Here is a 16,429-nt window from a genome sequence, read left to right as displayed (position 1 = left end):
TTCCTTGAGAATATTATCGCACCAAAATCACTCACTCTGCTATTTTACTTTCAATAAGACGACACACTTGTACAAAGATGTTACTTTTCTGCTTACCTTGCGAGTTTCTCACATTCTTCCTGTTCACAACAATAGCTGCCAGGTTACCAAACCTTTCCATCACTGTTTCCTCTCACAGAGTAAAAGTGAGTGTGGCCCTTTTTAAAAAAGAACTTTAGTCCTCCATCTTAAATTTAAGAGCTCCATTTGGTAAAGTAGTGAGCTAATGCCAAAAATGACACATGCATAGCAAAGTGGACTCTGTCTCTCAACGAATCCAGTGGCTCATCCGATTGAGATGAACAGGAAAAAAACACGTAAAAGCCGAATGCAAATATATAATTCAAATGGAAGGAAATATTAAATAGCAACAGACATATACTACACAGGAAGAGCACACAGCACTAAAACTCTGAGCCTCCACAGTCTCTTTTCCTTCTTTCACTTGCTCTCTTTCTCTGATGCCATCTCTCTCTCGCTCGCTCTCTCTCTCTCTCAAGTATGCATCACATTTGGCTGTTGTCTTATAGGTGAAGTGAGAACTGGTTCCCTTCTTTTTAGAGTTTTGTGTAACTTGTGGTGTGTCTTTGCCCATCTATTACATCACTTGTGCTTTTATCAACTTGAATTAAGGCTATTGTTGTCAACTGAACATTTTCTGAACCATCTGCCATTTTTCTGAGTAGCAACAAGTACATACAGAACACAATATACTTATGGTTAAAAAATATGTGATTGTCAGGGTTGGGTATGTTCCTTTCTAAATGTAATCCGTTACAGTTACTAGTTACCTGTCTAAAATTGTAATCAGTAACATAACTTTTGGATTACCCAAACTCAGTAACGTAATCTGATTACATTCCATTACTTTTAGATTACTTTCCCTTTAAGAGGCATTAGAAGAAGACAAAAATGTATGTTACCAATTGAACGACATCTATTGCTGGATAAATCAATGTTAAAGTTTACATAGCTGGCCATATATGGATTTTACTTTATGGGTTGGTTATTTAGGCTTCATTCTAAACCATTGCTTTCTACTACATATAATAATACGATTAAATTATATCTTTACATTAAAGACCAAAGTTTTTTAGAATTCCAGTGATTCCAATAAATGTTATACCCCTTGATCTTCAAGAATAGGACTTGGAAATATGAAAGTATAGATTAGCCAAATAATTCTTCTGTTGTTTATGATTTTGTTGTCATGGAGGACTGATTGGGCTCATTGAGTCAAATGCCATATGCTGCATTTGCTATAGGCCTATTGTTTACCTGGATATTATTTTTATATTTAACCAGGAAAGTCAGTTAAGAACAAATTCTTATTTACAATGATGGCCTACCCCGGCCAAACCCAGACGACACTGGGCCAGTTGTGCACCGCCCTATGGGACTCCCAATCACGGACGGATGTGATGCAGCCTGGATTCGAAACAGGGACTGCAATGACACCTCTTGTACTGAGATGCAGTGCCTTAGACCGCCGTGCCACTCAGGAGCCCTACTAGTAGTTCATGACATGAAATAAACTTACTGGCAAAAAAAAAGAAAAGTGTTTTATGTGATCCGGTATCTACCGAATGACTAAAATTGAGAATAAAATTTGAATCCATTATTTTAGGGCAGTTCACTTGCAACTGCACTGAAATGATCATATATTAAGTGGCATATATTAAATTATATGTCATACAGAAATGAGCACACATCTCAAATTACTGGCCAGATTTTATTATTGCAACATAAACAAGTAAACCACGGTCGTGTTCATTAGGCCCCCACCAGAGGAAAACAGACTGAAACAGGGAGGAACTACCTGTGCTTGTCCAATAAGAAGATTTCGTTTTTGTAATGGTGTGCATGACCCTTTACTTGGTTATGTCCCAATTATTTATCCTTCCTTCTAAAGTGTGCACCTGTTCACTTCCCCTCACTGATTTGAAAGGAAATTACTGGTTTAAGAAATATGGTGGAAACCCCCTCTTGCCCATGCCTCCACCGATCCAATGCTTATAGATTTGTGGTAAGTAGTGACCAGGTGTATACTTCAGGAGAAATAATTTGGATGCAACACTTGTGATACATTTATGGAGAAGTAAGTCATGTCTTACCACTCCAGGCTCTGTTGACCTCACTGAGGAAAAGGCGAGAGTGGGAGCCAAAGGGAAGCCTCACCTCCAGCTCCCCATCCTGGAAGTTCAGCCTCACTCTAGTGTCTGCACCTATATAAATATCATGTAACATATATTTAATAACTTGGCCCTATGAACATACCAGAGGGAAATTGACCCAGGGAAAAAAAGAAATCTCACCCACAAAAGAGGGTTCATCTGCTGAGGACACTGAGGAAAGAATAACATATTATTACAATGCATTATGAGGCCCATGCCTTCACCTCAGTGCATATTATAATAATCAAGTTAAAACCAATCCATTAACTTTTTCATACCTTCCACAACCGCAAAGTCATTAGAGATGGGAAAAATGTCATACAACGTGACATCTTCACCAGTTATCGCCATTCTTCTATGGGTAAAAACAAACAGCCTATAGGAAACAAAGGTGGAACATTACTATGGGCAGGTGTAATGCATTTTTCAGAGCATTTATATTTCATAAGTCTGGTGGAAGAGCATCAATTTCAACTCACGCATGTTCCTTGGTGCGCTCCACCAAACCCAATAGTCTGCTTTCAGTGACATTGTCCACATAGACAAGACATTGAACAGCATGTTTACAACAATCTGGTTAAGGGAATTGCATAGATTTTTGCACAATGTCACACTTGAAAATAGGCCTACACAAGTGTTGATATCAAAATGAAAAGCGTTTTTTTTATATATTGGGAAAAACATTATGCATCATGTACCTTCAAAGAGCAGAGGCCTAGTCATTGCTATAAAAAAAATCTCATGTCTGGAAAATATGTAGGTCTACAGTAGGCTACAGTTAAGGATTCGGCCCATGTGACAAATACAATTGAATTTGATTAGCTTGTATAAGATTGCCACCCAGTGGAGGACCTATCATATTGTACACAAAAAGCTCAAACTGTTCTGTTTCCATCTACTTAGCCAGGGACCTGTGTCTCATTGGCCATGGCTCCAGCAGTCCTGCTCTCACTTGGGGCCAAAGCCAGGTGACTGGTACTTTTCAGTTGTCATTTACATAACAATGGCTAACTGTGAACTTTAACACCTTCTTATGCAGAGGTTGTTGATTCTGCTCTTCACAAATCCCCAGTCAGCCCTAGCTATTGAAACACAATGTCCATAGCATAACATAAGGGCGTATACTAGTGTTACACTTGTTTTACAATCGAAAAGCAGCACCAATGTCTTCATTAAGCAATTAGCAATAACTTTTCTTTATACTCAAAGCCTATTAAATCCAAACAATTGTACTATTGAATAAAATATATAAAATATCACCACATTAAGATACACACACGTATAGCCTATTAGGCCTTGACAAACAAACTCCACGGCCTCGCCTTGGGTGAACTGCCGGTAGGCTACGTCGGAATGAAACATTGTCTTCTTCCAAAGTAAGTCAAACATCAGCCTTTAGATAACGCACTCGTAACATCGGAGTGATACAAAAAACATTTAGTGTGCACTATAAAGGATACTATGACGCAATTTTCGTCTTGTGGCAAAATCTCTTGAATTGCGAAGGATTGATCCATTTTTTAAAACCGTTACTTTCGTGCAAACTCTCTCACTCCCACAAAATACAGATTGAAGCGAGAATAGACACAGTCCAATCGTTTCTCTCACAAAGTTGGGCTAGACCACCTACTTATCGAGAACACAAAACAACAAATCCGACCACATTTTTGCTTTCACAGTGCGTAAAAGTGTATTGCCGTGTTCTGACATGATTCCATATTCTTTTAGACGTCCTTATTCCTTTTTTTCCGAGATGTTTGTGGACCTGCCACGCAGAGATTTCAGCAACTAAAACTGACGTCATGTTTTGGCTGTCGTTTGAGGAAATATTAATCGGATTACTCACTGTTTAATCGGACAGATGCAGTTGTAATACTACATTGTAGATGTGCTATCTACTTCATACACACCGGGGTTGGATAGGTTACTTTCTAAATGTAGTCTGTTAAATTACTTGTCCAAAATTGCAATCAGTAATATCATTTTTGGATTACCCAAATTCACTGTCATTTTAATACTTTCAGTTGCTGTTGGATTACTTTAATTTAAGAGGCGTTAGAAGAAGACAAAAAGGGTGGTCAAACGCATTTGGTGTGTCATCATAGTAGTGGTCTCTGACTTTTGGTCAGACTGGCTAAAGTGGAACAAACTAAAACTTGCACCTTTCTTCAAATCCTAAATGTAATGTCATTGAGAATACATAAAGGTGTTATAATGTATTTGTATGCAAACATCCTTGCTGAATTTAAAAGTACTAATCATCTAGTTTTTGAAAAGTAGCTCTAATACGATTACAATATTTGTTGGTGTTAATGTAATTGATTACAGGTAAAAAAAATAAATAAATCAGATTACATGTAACTGGATTACATGAAATGATTTACTCCCCAATCCTGATTCACACACATATCAAAAGCTTATTCATCAGGCAAAAGAAAGATAAATTATTATATCATTTGGACAGTATTGTGTAGCCATGCCTAGCCAACAATCATTTTGTAGTTTAATCGGAAAAAACATTGACCTTTTTATTAAAATAATCCTGCATTGGATTGAAGTGTTGTAGTTATTGTACTGGATAGCATTTCTCAGGAAGAAATCTAAGGAAAAAAATGTCACAATATTTTATTATGAATGTCTTGTTGTACTGTGGCCCAGCTCTATTCTGGTGCCTATTTTGTGTTCTATTAATGTGCCTCATGGCCCCATGAGAGCCAATTGGACATTCATTCCTGGCTCTCTTGCTGGCAGGCCAGTCCTCTGCATCACACCCCAGGCAGTGGCACCTCTTCCTATTGTTGGACTGAGACTCAACTCTCAGTCTCTTGAAGGAATGCAGAGATCTCAACTGGAGAGGCAAAGCCCATCTGAAGTCCTGGGCTGAGGATCACGAGGGACAAAGTGTTAGATGATGAAAATGAAGAAAACAAAGCAGTACACAAATGTAAGGATCTCTAAACAACAACAAAAAAGTACTATAAGTGAATGGACAGTATGTTGCCTATTGTGTGCATATATTATTTTATTTTTAATTTGCAGAGTCTTATAAGCATATGTGGGCTGGGCATCCTGAAGATGCAAGACACTATAATAATAAATGAAATCATACTACACTACACCCTAAGAGCCCTTACGTGTATCTGTGTTCCAGAGGTGCCATAGGTCCTCCTTAGTGAATGCAGAGCATACATACATCTGAGATCCACATATTTCTCAGTTCCTCCTAAGTAATATTTTTATTTAACTAGGCAAGTCAGTTAAGAACAAATTCTTATTTACAATGAGAGCCTAGGAACAGTGGGTTAACTGTCTTGTTCAGGGGCAGAACGACAGATTTTTACCTTCTCAGCTCAGGGATTCGATCTAACAACCTTTTGGTTACTGGCCCAATGCTCTAACCACTAGGCTACCTGTAATAGTAGAGCATACATTTCAGGTGGCTGTCTCAGAATGCTTGCTGTGGGTGGAGCCAGAGTATCGGGAAATATCCCGGGACTCCAGGAAGGACCTGGTGGTTGTTGACATGTAACATTTTATTTAACTAGTACAACACATCATCCTCAGGAGTTAAAAAGCAACGGGGACTGTCCTGGGGAGTCCAAGCCCTCTGGTTAAGAGTCTCCCTGGGGCTGTTGGGCTGCTCAGGGCTCCCTGCTCTGCTGGAGTCAGGAGTCCAGACACAGGGTGGCTCTGTGGATCAACAGGGACAACGTGAGAGTGAAACAATACTCAAACAAACCAATCCAATGCAAAATCAAGCCAATTAGACAAATTAAGCAAACTAGCACACGAGACAGAGGTAGAACTCGTAACTGACAGGTAGCCAGGGTTGAAATAGTGATCATAACCAGACTGGAACGATTGGCTCCAGGCATTCAAATGAGGCAAGACCCAATCTGTAGATCAAGAGGGGAAAACAATAGCTCGTAAAGAGAGTGGATCAAGCAATTTACCAGAAAAATTAATTTACCAATATTCAAAGTTTAGCAGACTAAGCAGCATGGATCTTACCCAAGAGGGGGTTTGAGCTACTTTGGAGCTCCTTGTTCCTACTAGGGGAGCAGACATCAGTGGTCTCAGACCAATAGGACTGGGTCAACCCAGAGTGGCGAAGACGTTCCTGGGGAGTCAAAGCCCTCTGGTCAGGAGACTCCCCGGGTCTCCAGAAGCAGGGTAGGTATGTGGATCAACAGGGACAAAGTGTCAGATGGTAAAGAGAGTGGAACAACACACTGAAACAAACCAATTGTTAAGTTCCCCAGTTTCTGTGTTGTGGTTTTGTTTGTATGTGTGTGTTTCAGGATGGCTTCCGGAAATTCTAAGCAGCTGATTGGTCGGCCCCATCAACGATTGGAGATCTGACCCTGCCCTCTCGTCAGGAGATACAGCTGTCTTCAATTATCGACCTCTTCTGAAGCTATAAAATCCAGTGTTCCTTTGTTAGGAGAGAGAGCTGATGGTTATGTCATTGTCACGGGTGTCGTAGGGTTTAGACCAAGACGCAGCGGGAAAATGTATACTCATCTTCTTTTATTAACGGACAAAGAAGGAAAACCAAAACAAACACGTATACCAAAAACACGACGACAAAGAACAGGCTGGTAAGGCACAAAGCTATACACAGCAACAAAATCCCATGACAAAAACACTCCTAAATATAGGACCTTCAATCAGAGGCAACGATAGACAGCTGCCTCCAATTGAAGGCCCCAATCCCCATTACCAAAACATAGAAATACAAACACCTAGACAGAACATAGAAAAACTAACATAGAACAATAACCAAAACCCTGGACTAATAAATCAAATACCCCTCTACCTAAATACATAGCCCGAACCATATAAACCAAATACCCCCTCTACATGAACACATACACAAACACACCCTGAACCACATAAAACAAATACCCCCTGCCACGTCCTGACCAAACTATAAGAACAAATAACCCCTTTTACTAGTCAGGACGTGACAGTAATGTGTTGGTTGTTGCTCAGAGACAGGTTTTTGTTAAGTATTTTGTAGCTGCTGCTTCTAAGGTATGTGTGTCCCCATAGGACGCAGTGTTTTTGATTATTGAAATTGTTTGTATTCGGTTTCATTTGTTCCCAGGGGGGAAGGGGAAGGCACCTTGGGAGTGCTTAGGCAAGAGGCCTGCGGGCATAAATATACCAGAGTATGTACTTTGTCTATGCACACTAGGTAAGACCTGGCCGGACCATCCCCTGTATTTTGGTTAGTGCGCTAGGTAGGTAAGTTGTGGGTAGGTAAAGTAGGAGAGGGGGCTCTTTAACTTGAACTTTCTTTGCTTTGGTTCCATCCAGCCCTTTTTCCAAAATTACCGTGTGACGGAATAAATTCCCTGTGAACGGTAAATTCTCTGCCTTTGTCATCCTTACCCGCACCTACAATCCCATTCATCTTTCACTCCACGGGGAGTTGAGTTGTAGCAGGGTGTTGCGTTCCCTCTTCCTAGAGGCATGCGTCACACCAATCCAATACCAAATTCAGCAAATTAGATCAAGTACCACACTAGACAGAGATGGAACTCATACCCTTTAGGTAGTCAATGTCTTCGGACTGAGAGTACTGGTCTCTATTGGATAAGCTGTCCTGAGACATGTCCAGGAAGGAGGTTGGCCCATAACTCTCCCAAGCTGATTACCACATAATTGACATCCTCATCAACTATTGATTATGCAACAAACTGAACCAAATCTTCAGGGGTACTCATATAATGTCAGGAATCAAAATAAAATGGAGCAACCTACCGGAAAAAATAATTTACCAATATTCAAAGATTAGCAAAGATCTCTATTCGTAGAGCTGTGTTTAAAAAAATAATAATTCTTAGCTCTTACCCGAGAAGTGGTTCACAAAATTGGTTGCATGGATCACATTGTCATCCTCATCAACACCAGGGTTGGAGGGAATGGAGTCATCTATGAACTTAACAAGATCTACAGGGGTCCTATTGGAACCCAAGCCTGGTGTTGAAAAGGATGGGTGAACATTTGCATTCATAGTTGCATCCATAGTCACATCTGCACTGTATGAGCAATATGTCTGTTCTGAATTCATTGTGTTAAATTGTGTCTTTTGTTTCAATATGACATTTATGCTGGTAAGATGATGCAACCTTTACAATTGTATTGATATTTCAACAACATTGCTTTAGCCATAGACAATATACCAATAGTGTTTTATATCTATGGCTTTCGCCACAGCTACAAAATAAATGTTTCTATGTGGTTTTAACAGCCATCTCCATGGTAATCAAATTCTAATGCATGGTGCATAGAGGCACGGAATACAATGTTTTGCCATTTAAATGTTTTACTTTATGTATGAATTCTGAATGGCCAATACTTTATAAGGTACAATTACTAATTAAGAGCAAGTCCACAAGGACCTGGCCTGTTCCCTTGTAGATAATCTATTTATTTTGACGCAGTATTTGGTATATAAGTCTAGTTGACTCAAATACAGTTACATCAATCTCTTAACAGGGGAGCTCTGCAGACAATTTCAAAGAAAATATTAATCTTTTGTTTTGGTCAAACATTTATTTAATTCATATGACTTTAAAAGCAGTTGTTACAGTTTGTACACTATACACAATGTAGAACGTATCCAACATGACATTTCTTTTAGTAACTTTTCTCAAAATATTATATATGACATATCAGGTGTTGTATGCCAACTTTCCATGAAACTACTGCAAAAATATACGCTTAGACATGTTGATAACCCAATTTTATAACCCATTTTTATGAATCAATTTCCACATTGTTATGATGGTCAATTATGAATACAGCTAAATAGTAAAAGGCGTAAAACACATATTACAGTTGTACAGTGTATGACTACGTTCACAGATATGAATTACACCTCAATGCGTCAGCAGAAATATTTCAAAAACCTTCTATAGCCAAATATATGTTTAAAAAAAGTGCATAAATTGTCAATCTGTCCTTCACAATATGCTAGTGAGGACTAGGTAATAACTGAGTTATTATGCAATATCTGTAAAGAACAGATGTTTGCTTTTGTATTGGAGAAAGTCTTTAGCCTGAGTGCCAGTCTGTTTGTGCTATCATGCCAACTCCTTGTCCTGGGCATGTTTGGTTTGTCAATGAGCAATTGAGTTAGCAAGAGCACAACCAGATCTGAGACCAGGCTAGAAGGTCTTTGCAAGAGAAAAATCAAAGAAAACATGCAAGTCATCATGCAAACCACTGGCAAAAGAAAATGTGCCTAAAAAAATAGGATATTTATGAAAATGTCATAATTGTAAACTTCATCTTACAGAAATCTCAATAAGTAAGAAAAAGCAGATAATTAATTACCGTAGGATACATTAGGTGAGTCATCTATGATCGTAATTAGCTATCATCTTCTGTGTATTATGTTTTACGCAGTACTGATTTATACATGGGTATGATAGTATGGTCGAATAGCTTTCTGTAGCCATATTATTCGTCATATTCTTCAATAAATCCCTTTAAACCCATTTGGTTTGGACTCACATAGGGGAATCATTATCACTTATTAAATCACCTAAATCTCTCAAAAGCACATATGAGCCCTCACATACAGTATCTCAATACATCTCATATACAAGCAAACAAACAAACAAAAACAGCGTAGGCTAGACCTACAACCAGTATAGTATTCATGTGGAATGGAAACCAGGTTTTGCTGCGCTAACTACTACCGCTGCTGTTTAAAATTCAAGCAATGGCCCAGTGGGTCGACACAGGGTTGTGTTCATTAAGTCACACAACAGGCAACGTTTTAAACCATTTTACAACGGACAAGTCAAGGTATTTCCTCCCTCTTTCAATACATTTTCTTCCGCTTGCTACCCACTGAACACGACCCAGTTTAAACCAGAGAACCAATGCTGAGCAGACAAACCAGCAGAGCAGCAGTGATCAATGCTAAAGGGAAGTGAGGACCTCTAGTGGCAGAAGAAGGAACGTTCAGAGTACCGTCCAGCTTGAGGCAGGATGTTATGGAGGTGTTGCAGCACTCTTGGTGGCATGTATCTGTTGTGGTCGTACACCAGGTGTTTTTTGTGCAGTCGGCATTGCAGCCTCCCATCCAGGTCGTTGTTGAACCAGTTGTGATCTTTTTCAACTGAAAAGAGAAAGGTGGATTGAGAATGCATGGAGTTTGATAAGTATAAGGATGTACGAGATTGGCGAAAGGAAATTCTCTCTTGTCTGAGTGATGTTATTGAGATTATAACAGATAATCGTTCTTGTCGTGGCCAAATGTATTTTCCTTCTTTCGTTATAAAATACTTAAAGTGTACATTTGTATCCTACAGCATTTACAGTTCAATGAAGCATGTCTAGTTTGTCTACTATGGGTATAGAATGATGAATAGAGTGGGGGTGCACTATTAAGCCTACCTCACAGTAGGGCTGGTTGAGGGGACAAGGCATTGGGTCTTTGGTTATCCAAGTCTTGTAACAGTTCTGCTCTGTGCACTGAAACATCTGGCACTTCTTAAGTTTCTGTAAACAGATGGATGATGTTAACAAAGGCTGGTAAACTCACAGACATTGAGCCCTTTGCACGCACACACACACACACACACACACACACACACACACACACACACACACACACACACACACACACACACACACAGACACACGTGTAACTGACGATTATAGATGAAGACAGTCATGAAAATAAAATAAACTTTATAACAGTTGTAAAAAACAAAGTATTCCTACTCTTTGACTTTTTCGACATTGTGTTGTGTTACAAGTGGGATAAAAATGTATGTAAATGTAATTTTTTGTCAACGATCTACACAAAATACTCTAATGTCAGAGTGAAAGAAAAATTCTAACAAGACTAAAGAATTTACAGAAAATAAAACGCTAATATGCAGTATCTTGATTAGATAAGTATTCAACCCCCATAACATGATGCAGCCACCACTATGCTTGAAAATATGGAGAATGGTACTCAGTAATGTATTGGATTTGCCCCAAACATAACACTTTGTATTCAGGACACTAAAGTGCCTTGTTGAAAACAAATGCATGTTTTGGAATATTTTTACAGGCTTCCTTTTTTTCACTCTGTCAATTAGGTTACTATTGTAGAGTAATTGCAATTAAACTCATGGTGAAATCAGACCAAATGACAGATTTCAGACTAATCAGACCAAAGGACAGATTTCCACCGGTCTAATGTCCATTGCTTGTGTTTCTTGGCCCAAGCAAGTCTATTCTTATTATTGGTGTCCTTTAGTAGTGGTTCATTTGCAGCAATTTGACCATGAAGGCCTGATTTAACCCAGTCTCCTCTGAACAGTTGATTTTGTGTCTGTTACTTGAACTCCGTGAAGCATTTATTTTGGCTGCAATTTCTGAGGCTGGTAACTCTAATGAACTTATCCTCTGCAGCAGAGGTAACTCTGGGTCTTCCTTTCCTGTGGCGGTCCTCGTGAGAGCCAGTTTCATCATAGCGCTTGATGGTTTTTGCGACTGCACTTGAAGAAACTTTCAAAGTTCTTGAAATGTTCCGTATTGACTGACCTTCATGTCTTAAAGGAATGATGAATCGTCGTTTCTCTTTGATTATTTAAGCTGTTCTTGCAATAATATGGACTTGGTAATTTACTGAATAGAGCTATATTCTGTATACCACCCCTACCTTGTCACAACACAACTGATTGGCTCAAAAGCATTAAGAAGGAAAGAAATTCCACATATGAACTTTTAACAAGGCACACCTGTTAATTGAAATGCATTCCAGATGACTACCTCATGAAGCTGTTTGAGAGAATGCCAAGTGTGCAAAGCTGTCATCAAGGCAAAGGGTGGCTACTTTGAAGAATCTCAAAAACACTTTTTTGGTTACTATATAATTCCATGTGTTATTTTATAGTTTTGATGTCTCCACTATCATTCTACAATGAAGAAAATAGTCCAAATAAATAAAAATGAGTAGGTGTGTACAAACTTTTGCCTGGTACTGTATTTATACAGTGGGGTGCTGAATAAGTGGATCCCTTGATAAAGATGAGTAAAAAAAGACTATAAAATAAATAATGCAAATACTGAGCTATATTGTATGCTCCCTTTTTTAAAAACATAGAATTATTTTATACCAATACAATTGCTCAGAGAAAGAGATTTTGTTTTAACAAGTAATACAAACAATCTAAAAAAGATAATGGTCAAAATGACCGGATCCCCTGTTTTCATTAGTTCCCTTGCGACGATAACGACACTTCTCTAAAATGTTAGGAGATTTGAGAACACACTGGGAGGGATCTTAGACCATTCCTCCATACAGAATATTTTCAGATCCTTGATATTCTACATCTGCACTTATGGACATGCCCTCTTCAATTAAAACCACAGGTTTTCAATGGGGTTCAAGTCCAGAGACTGAGATGGCCATAGCAAAATAATGATTTTGAGGTCAATTAACCCTTTCTTTGTGCTTGGGGTTATTGTCTTGCTAGAAGATTCACTTGCAGCCAACCTCCTGTCAGAGGCAACCAGGTTTTTGGCTTAAATGCCCTGGTACTTGGTAACGTTCATGATGCCGTTGACCTTACAATGGCCCCTGGAACAGTGGAAGCAAAATAGCCCCATAACATCAAAGATCTCCTGAGTCGCGCAGCGGTCTAAGGCTAGAGGTGTCACTACAGACCCTGGTTCGATCCCGGGCTGTATCACAACTGAATGTGATCAGGAGTCCCATAGGGCGGCACACAATTGGCCCAGCGTCGTCCGAGTTAGGGGAGGGTTTGGCCGGGGCAGGCCGTCATTGTAAAATAACAATTTGTCCTTAACTGACTAGCCTAGTCAAATAAAGGTTAAATAAATAAAAATCTACCACCATATTTTACAATAGGGACGAGTATTTCCTGCCTAAGCATTGTTCTTTTCAAAGGCCAAACCCACCGCTGGTGTGCGTGGCCAAAGACAGATGGTCAGAGGACATGAAAATAGACCTCTTTGGCCACACCAGAGAGAGTTACAGAGGGTCAAAGGTCATACCACCAAGACATGCTAACCTCTCACCATTACCAATAACAGGGGAGGTTAGCATATCTTGGGTGTATGATCTTTGATCATACACCCAAGATATGCCTTCATGAAGACAAACAATGTACACGAAACGCTTCAGTCTGGTTTTAGACCCCATCATAGCACTGAGACTGCACTTGTGAAGGTGGTAAATGACCTTTTAATGACGTCAGACCGAGGTTCTGCGTCTGTCCTCATGCTCCTAGATCTTAGTGCTGCTTTTGATACCATCGATCACCACATTCTTTTGGAGAGATTGGAAACCCAAATTGGTCTACATGGACAAGTTCTGGCCTGGTTTAGGTCTTAACTGTCGGAAAGATATCAGTTTGTCTCTGTGAATGGTTTGTCCTCTGACAAATCAACTGTAAATTTCGGTGTTCCTCAAGGTTCCGTTTTAGGACCACTATTGTTTTCACTATATATTTTACCTCTTGGGGATGTCATTCGAAAACATAATGTTAAATTTCACTGCTATACGGATGACACACAGCTGTACATTTCAATGAAACATGGTGAAGCGCCAAAATTGCCCTCTCTAGAAGCCTGTGTCTCAGACATAAGGAAGTGGATGGCTGCAAACTTTCTACTCTTAATCTTGGACAAAACAGAGATGCTTGTTCTAGGTCCCAAGAAACAAAGAGATCTTCTGTTGAATCTGACAATTAATCTGGATGGTTGTACAGTCGTCTCAAATAAAACTGTGAAGGACCTCGGCGTTACTCTGGACCCTGATCTCTCTTTTGAAGAACATATCAAGACTGTTTCAAGGACAGCTTTTTTCCATCTACGTAACATTGCAAAAATCAGAAACTTTCTGTCCAAAAATTACGCAGAAAAATTAATCCATGCCTTTGTTACTTCTAGGTTGGACTACTGCAATGCTCTACTTTCCGGCTACCCGGATAAAGCACTAAATAAACTTCAGTTAGTGCTAAATACGGCTGCTAGAATCCTGACTAGAACCAAAAAAAATTGATCATATTACTCCAGTGCTAGCCTCCCTACACTGGCTTCCTGTTAAGGCAAGGGCTGATTTCAAGGTTTTACTGCTAACCTACAAAGCATTACATGGGCTTGCTCCTACCTATCTTTCCGATTTGGTCCTGCCGTACATACCTACACGTACGCTACGGTCACAAGACACGGGCCTCCTAATTGTTCCTAGAATTTCTAAGCAAACAGCTGGAGGCAGGGCTTTCTCCTATAGAGCTCCATTTTTATGGAATAATCTGCCTACCCATGTGAGAGACGCAGACTCAGTCTCAACCTTTAAGTCTTTACTGAAGACACATCTCTTCAGTAGGTCCTATGATTAAGTGTTGTCTGGCCCAGGGGTGTGAAGGTGAACGGAAAGGCTGGAGCAACAAACCGCCCTTGCTGTCTCTGCCTGGCCGGTTTCCCCTCTTTCCACTGGTATTCTCTGCCTCTACCCCTATTACGGGGGCTGAGTCACTGGCTTACTGGTGTTCTTCCATGCCGTCCCTGGGAGGGGTGCGTCACTTGAGTGGGTTGAGTCACTGACGTGGTCTTCCTGTCTGGGTTGGCGCCCCCCCTTGGGTTGTGCCGTGGCGGAGATCTTTGTGGGCTATACTCGGCCTTGTCCCGGGATGGTATGTTGGTTGTTGGAGATATCCCTCCAGTGGTGTGGAGGCTGTGCTTTGGCAAAGTGGGTGGGGTTATATCCTACCTGCTTGGCCCTGTCCGGGGGTTTCATCCGATGGGGCCACAGTGTCTCCTGACCCCTTCTGTCTCAGCCTCCAGTATTTATGCTGCAGTAGTTTATGTGTCGGGGGGCTAGGGTCAGTCTGTCACATCTGGAGTATTTCTCTTGTCTTTTCCGGTGTCCTGTGTGAATTTAAATATGCTCTCTCTAATTCTCTCTCTTTCTTTCTCTCTCTCGGAGGACCTGAGCCTTAGGACCATGCCTCAGGACTACCTGGCTTGATGACTCCTTGCTGTCCCCAGTTCACCTGGCCGTGCTGCTGCTCCAGTTCCAACTGTTCTGCCTGCAGCTATGGAACCCTGACCTGTTCACCGGACGTGCTACCTGTCCCAGACCTGTTGTCCCAGACCTGCTGGAACCCTGACCTATTCATCGGACGTGCTACCTGTCCCAGACCTGCTGTTATCAACTCTCTAGAGACAGCAGGAGCGGTAGAGATACTCTCAAAGATCGGCTATGAAAAAGCCAACTGACACTTACTCTTGTGTTACTGACTTGTTGCACCCTTGACAACTACTATGATTATTATTATTTGACAATGCTGGTCATTTATGAACATTTGAACATCTAGGCCATGTGCTGTTATAATCTCCACCCGGCACAGCCAGAAGAGGACTGGCCACCCCTCATATCCTGGTTCCTCTCTAGGTTTCTTCCTAGGTTTTGGCCTTTCTAGGGAGTTTTTCCTAGCCACCGTGCTTCTACACCTGCATTGCTTGCTGTTTGGGGTTTTAGGCTGGGTTTCTGTACAGCACGTTGAGATATCAGCTGATGTAAGAAGGGCTATATAAATAAATTTGATTTGATTTGATCCTCTAACTTTCTCACACATCAGTATTCACGGTTTATTCAGGATTATGTGTAATCATACTAGCATCCACTTTAATGTAGAAGTATTTAAAATATATTCTATTCTTATTTACAATAAAAGTGATTCCAAAATGACAATACATTACTTACATTGGGCATATAATGATCTGAAACACAACCAAAAGAGTCACAAGCTTTATGTAGCCATACTAGGAATATGGGACCAAATACTAAACCTTTGACTACTTTATTTATAAAGATCTTTGGTAACACTTTACTTGACGTCCAGTGTCATATGTTATGACACGGTCATAACCATGTCATATGTCATAACATTTTTGCAAATGTATAAAAATATATAAACCTTATTTACATAAGTATTCAGACCCTTTGCGATGAGACTCAAGTGCATCCTGTTTCCATTGATCATCCTTGAGACGTTTCTACAACTTGATTGGAGTCCACCTGTGGTAAATTCAATTGATTGGGCATGATTTGAAAAGGCACAAACATGGAATTGAGGGAGAAGGGTCTTGGTCAGGGAGGTGACCAAGAATGCGATGATCACTCTGACAGAGCTTCAGAGTTCCTCTGTGGAGATGGGAGAATCTTC

General features: G+C 40.2%; 2 protein-coding genes and 1 long non-coding RNA gene across 6 annotated transcripts in view; all 3 read right to left on the bottom strand.

The window, feature by feature from the left end:
- Window positions 1-3,981, bottom strand: part of LOC106583242 (type II inositol 1,4,5-trisphosphate 5-phosphatase) — a 31,717-nt gene extending 27,736 nt beyond the window's left edge. The window contains exons 1-5 of one of the 3 annotated variants that reach the window (XR_006761158.2): window positions 3,674-3,981; window positions 2,693-2,772; window positions 2,492-2,589; window positions 2,355-2,384; window positions 2,154-2,264 (exon numbers count right to left, since the gene is read on the bottom strand). Coding sequence is in view for 2 of the 3 variants with exons in the window: in XM_014167185.3 (XP_014022660.2) it covers window positions 2,154-2,264; window positions 2,355-2,384; window positions 2,492-2,589; window positions 2,693-2,772; window positions 3,674-3,730 (376 nt within the window). In the remaining variant the exon portion in view is untranslated. Of the gene's footprint in view, window positions 1-96; window positions 528-2,153; window positions 2,265-2,354; window positions 2,385-2,491; window positions 2,590-2,692; window positions 2,773-3,673 lie in introns of those variants that run through there. The other 2 variants (XM_014167185.3, XM_014167187.3) reach the window with 2 other exon arrangements.
- A 1,583-nt stretch (window positions 3,982-5,564) lies between these two features.
- On the bottom strand, window positions 5,565-6,792 carry LOC106584642 (uncharacterized). Its single transcript, XR_001323793.3, has 3 exons — window positions 6,225-6,792; window positions 6,031-6,109; window positions 5,565-5,903 (listed from the first exon to the last, which is right to left on the bottom strand). It is a non-coding gene; the product is annotated as an uncharacterized LOC106584642 (long non-coding RNA).
- A 1,947-nt stretch (window positions 6,793-8,739) lies between these two features.
- The window catches only part of LOC145861160 (uncharacterized), a 32,459-nt gene continuing 24,769 nt past the window's right edge, over window positions 8,740-16,429 (bottom strand). For both annotated transcript variants that reach the window (XM_082963159.1, XM_082963153.1), the window contains 2 exons: window positions 10,632-10,736; window positions 8,740-10,353 (listed from right to left, as the gene is read on the bottom strand). In XM_082963159.1, the coding sequence (XP_082819285.1) occupies window positions 10,099-10,353; window positions 10,632-10,736 (360 nt within the window). In that variant the 3' untranslated portion in view covers window positions 8,740-10,098. The remainder of the gene's footprint in view (window positions 10,354-10,631; window positions 10,737-16,429) is intronic.

The sequence above is a fragment of the Salmo salar genome, chromosome 02 (assembly GCF_965601325.2).
Source record: "Salmo salar chromosome 02, fSalSal1, whole genome shotgun sequence".
Lineage (NCBI taxonomy): Eukaryota > Metazoa > Chordata > Actinopteri > Salmoniformes > Salmonidae > Salmo > Salmo salar.
The sequence above is the reverse complement of the archived record's forward strand: the minus strand, read 5'-3'. Positions and strand labels throughout refer to the sequence as shown.